General features: G+C 46.5%; 1 protein-coding gene across 1 annotated transcript; it reads left to right on the top strand.

Annotated features, from left to right (window-relative positions):
* Positions 1–1,780: 1,780 nt before the first annotated feature.
* On the top strand, positions 1,781–3,703 carry LOC127295807 (uncharacterized). Its single transcript, XM_051325827.2, has 5 exons — positions 1,781–2,027; positions 2,125–2,197; positions 2,297–2,560; positions 2,639–2,831; positions 3,691–3,703. The coding sequence occupies exons 2-5, from the start codon at positions 2,128–2,130 to the stop codon at positions 3,701–3,703; spliced, it is 540 nt and encodes a 179-aa protein (XP_051181787.2). The 5' UTR covers positions 1,781–2,027; positions 2,125–2,127.
* The last annotated feature ends 1,327 nt before the right edge of the window (positions 3,704–5,030 follow it).

The raw sequence follows: 5,030 nt of genomic DNA on the forward strand, positions 1-5,030 counted from the left end.
TTCATCCTTCTCGAATAGTCGTGATTTTCCTGCCCTGTGGGTCCATTACTTCCACCTCGTTGACACGTCGTGCAAGTGGGGGACACACGTCCTCCGCTTTTTCTGGCGCACGTACGGTAACGCCTATCTCAGTAAAAATACTTTTTTGCCCTTGTATCTAGAAGATCTATTCTCACCACACGATTTCTTCATCCAACGGCACACTACGTCACCCAATTCTTATATAAACCTTTCTTCAACCTCCGTTCATCCCCTCGCTTGCGCCGCTCATCTGTTCCTCTTCGCAAAACTTCCCCTGCGCCCAACTCTCTCTGATCTTCCGCACACTCATACATTGCTTTGCCCATTGCCGTTGATGCCACCGCGCGCGCGTCTGACTCGCCACAGCACTCCGGAATCCAAGATGGCCGCCGAGGATCTTGAGTGGGAGAGATCCAAAATCTCCAACCAAGACACCAACATGCTGAAGAGGCTCGGCCTCATGAAGAAGGAGGACGCCATCCGCTTTCCCAGCGAAGAAAGCTACCCCAAGCCTCCAATGGAGTATCGGGTTAGTTTTGTTGATCACCTGATCCGCGGCCTTTCGACCCCCATCCATGATTTCCTCCGCGGCCTTCTTTTCGTTTACGGGATTCAACTGCACCAGTTGACCCCTAATTCCATCCTTCACATTTCTATTTTCATCACGCTCTGCGAATGCTTCCTCGGAATCCCTCCCAATTGGGCTCTGTGGAAACGCATTTTCTGCCTCTGCCGCAATGGCTCCCACAACGTCACTTATAACATAGGTGGCGTTGTTATCTATGTTCGTACTGATGTCGACTATTTCGACGTCAAGTTTCCTGATTCTGTCCAAGGATGGCGCAAAAAGTGGCTCTACATTCACGAAAAAAGCGCCAACTCCGTTGAGCACAACATAATCCCTTTCGACGGAAGTGCCAAAATTCAGCGCCGCCGTTCCTGGGATGCCGAAGCTTCCGAGGATGAGAAAAAGGCGACAGAGGCACTCATGTCTCGTATCCATCATCTTCAAAACACTCGAGGCAAAGAACTGTCTGGCGTTCAAATTACTGCCTACTTCCTTAGGATTAGAGTGCAGCCTCTTCAGGCTCGCAAAAATCCCCTTTGGACGTATTCTGGTAAAAATGACGCCAACAGAATCTCTGGTGATCTTTCCACCAAGGACTTGGAGAAGTTGGTTCGAAGACTTTCTCGCCTAGGCAAGGACCCAATTCCTTCCTCTTGTCGCGTGGAACCGTACAGCTCCACCAATCCACTCCCCGAGGTATTTTGTCTTCCCGAGTTTTTATCCTGTTTCGCACTTTCTCTGCCTCTCATTGTATTGTCATCTCTTTAATTTTCCTTTTGTCGCTATTTTTACAGAACCATCCTACTATGACTTCCCTTCCTCCTCTTCCTGAGGGTGGAGAAGTCGAAGAACAGGCCATCGTTGCCGAAGATACTCAAGGTTCTTCTGTTCCTGAAAGTGAAGTCGCGGGTTCTCACAAATCTGCGGCTTCTCGTGACAAAGAAATTGAGTCTGAAGCCAGTGAATCGACGCAATCCCTTCCTCCTGCTGTTTCTCCAAGGAATAAAAGGAAAAGGAATGATGCCGAGGATTCTGGCACCTCTAAGGCTGAAGAAGTTGTTCCTTCTCATCCGAAGGCAGCTTATGATCCTTATGTTGAATCTCTCGTCAGCTCGTAAGTCGTCTTTATTTCTCCCTATTTTTGTACTCGAAATATTTATCTTGTCTTGCTTTTTATGCTGCCGATTTTTTGGTCAACAGTGATGAGGAAGAAGAAGTACCAACTACTGACGTGGCTCCTCGGACAAGCACGTCGCGTACTGTACTTGCCTCAGACACGCTAGTTGAAGGGGAAGAAACGTCGCCTCCTCAACAAAACGTCGTCACCACTACTCCACCGTCAAGCCCCCTTGCTCCTTCACCAAAAAGGACAAGGGTGGAAAAGATTGTTGAACCTGCCCCTCAGTTGGGCAGTTCGTCGACTCTGCTCCTAGATGATGTAAGCTTGTCGACATCTATATTTTCCTTATTTTGTTTTTTCACACCTTTTCTCTTTTTCATGCCGATGTTTCTCTTGCTGTGTTCACGTTGAACAGCCTATGATCAAGGATCTTCTCCGCATCGGTTCCCAATTTATTGGGTACCGTGAATATGCTAATAGAGCCGAAGGTAACGACTTTGATACCTGCTGTTTTTCCTTGATTTTTTACTCCTATTGCTTGTCGCGATTTTTGATCTTTCTTCTCTCTCTTTTCCGTATCTCGACAGAGAAACTTGCAGAGGCCAACGAACGCGCCGACGCACTTGCTCGAAAACTTGAGCAAAGTGAGGCGGCCCGCAAGAAAGCCGACCTCGCTGCTAGCAAAGCCAAGACCGAAGCTGATGAAGCCAAGGCGAAAGCTGCTGGTGTCGAGGAATTGCAGAAAAAACTTGAGGATGCTACAGCTGCCTTAGATGAGCACAAAGCTGCGCAAGCTTCTCGTGAAGAAGGAATCCTCAAGCGCCTGAAAACTCAGAGTCGCCGCACTTTCAGTAAGTTTGCTGATCCCTTCTATTTTTATGAGAATCGTTGTTTCTTGTCTTTTCACTAATGCTTTGTTTCCTTGACAGCCCAAACAAACCAGGATTTTGATCTGACGAATCCTGTCAATGACCCTGTCCTTGACGCACTTTCCTATCTGGAGCTTCATGGGTCCGAGATTCGTGAAGGTGTGTCGAATGCTAGCGCCGTGTTGTCGGCATTGTTCCCCTACTTCTTCCCGAAGAAAGAGGAGGCTGCGACTTTCCTCAACCTTGCCAAGATGTTCAATACACCGGAAGACCTTGGACTGAAGATGCGCCAAGAAAATATGAAGGTTGCCGTTGAGAACACTGTCGCGTTGGTTGCTGACAGTCGACAGACTATTGACTGGATGAAAGTTGGCGACACCGAGCAAATAGAGCAGTCAAGGTGGAAGTCGCTGATTAAGGCGGCCAAGCCCAACACAAAGAAGATCTTGGCCTATCTCAGGATTAAGCCATCGTCGACTCCTAGCTCGTCAAGGCCGGAGGTCTAGTTGCATGCCTCTGTTTTTCTTTGTTTCTTTTGCTCTTGTCGCCAAAGTAGTCATTTGGCGACACGTATTTCCTTAGCTCCACTGTAATGCCCTTGTAATTATTCCAAGAAATTAATGAAAAACTCTATCTTTGCTTGTTGTTTGATGTTGTCTTGTTTAAATTTCAGTTGATATTTGATAACTACACTCCATCTTCCGCTCCTTCCAATGTTTCGCCTTCTTCTTCTCGCGCGAAGGGAGCTTTTGCTGATACTGCTCCCGTCGACGATACCTTGTCGCAAGAACTGGATGAACTTCGGCAGCAACTTCAGTATGCGAAGAAGCAAACGCTTGTGATGATGGATCAATCTCGTAAGTCATCTGAAGCCGAAAAAATTGCTCTTCAGCAAGCTCGCGAGGCCGTGGCTGCTAAGGAAATTGCTGCTTCCGAGGCTGAAAAGGCGACTACTCGAGAAAATTTCATGCTCGAATTAATGAATGAAGCCAGTGCAGATATGTCGGGTATGCTTGTTTCATCCTCTGATATCTTTCATCTTCATGCTATTGTCTCTTAAAGGTTTCCACTCCGTTGTTTTGATAGGTGCCTTTACTGATGCTGCTGCCGAGGAAGAAAAGGTAAATGCCAGGACGAACCTCCTTGTTAATCTTTCCCTGGACCATGGTTCTTTGTTTTGGGCTACCCCAGAGAGGACTCGCCAAATTGTCAGATTTCAAGATCGCACCTCTCAAACTCGCGACTTCCTTGACTTCTGTACCAAGACCTTGTCCATGGTTTACAACTCCATGTTTCCTCGGAACGTCCAACCAAAAACTCTTCCTGAATTGATGGAAAGGTTCAAGGATGCTCGCAGTATCCATGATTTTGTCAAAGCTCAGCTAGTAGCTGGCGCCAGATTTGCTCTTATCATGCTCCAGATCTGCCACTCGAATCTTGACCTTACCCAAGTTGTCGCGAAGGTTCACCAAAAGGTAAGCGTCGGAGAGTTGGTGTTGACAGGATTAACACGAAGGTTACGCCCATAGCCGAAGAAATGATTGAGGACCTTCTTCGGATGGACGCCGACTTTTTTGCCGATGGCCATTATGCCGATTTTCTTGGTGCTGCTCCTGAAGAAAACAGAGTTACTCTTGATGACATATTGAATCAAGACTAGTTATTTTCTTCTTGTAGATATTTCTTCTTTGTAATCCATGACTATATTGTAAAGCAATCATTATATTTTTCTGTTTGTCTAGCCCCCGAGTGTTTCGGTGACTCTTTACTGTATTTGTATATTTGCGAGGTTTTGAACCAAGGCATTTATATTTTTATGGCGAATATGAGCCCCCGAGCTTTTTATTGAGTACTATTTTGTATTTTTATTGACTCACGAGGTATTTGAATACCAAGGCAAGACTTTTTGTCGATGAACTATATTGAAATTCGTCGGAGCAAAGACTTTGATCATGTCGATAAAGAAGAAAGGTTATATTTTTACTATCTTTATTATATTGCAGCACCGCGAGCCCGCCTCATTAAAAACCTTCTCCGGCCCCACTCGGTGCCCCGAAAAAGGAAAAGAGTGCGTCTGAAAACTCGCGGGCGTTTCAGTACATTGAAGTTTTACAAGGACTATATTTCGACTCTAGGCGTAGAACCGCCTAAGTTGCGCCACGTTCCAGGGGTTTGGCTCCTCCACCCCTGTCTTCTTGTCCTTTATCCTGTATGCTCCTCCTCCGATTACTTCCGTGACAATGTAAGGGCCAAGCCATGGTGACTCGAGTTTTTCATGACTTTTTTGCGTGAGCCGAAGAACTAGGTCTCCCACCTGAAAAGATCTTGGCCGCAAACGTCGACTGTGATAATTCTTCAAGTCCTGTTGATATTTGGTTACCCGAGATAATACTTCATCTCGAGCTTCATCAAGTGCGTCGACATCATCTTCTAGCGCTCTTCTCGACGTTTC

Source organism: Lolium perenne, chromosome 1 (genome assembly GCF_019359855.2).
Source record: "Lolium perenne isolate Kyuss_39 chromosome 1, Kyuss_2.0, whole genome shotgun sequence".
NCBI lineage: Eukaryota > Viridiplantae > Streptophyta > Magnoliopsida > Poales > Poaceae > Lolium > Lolium perenne.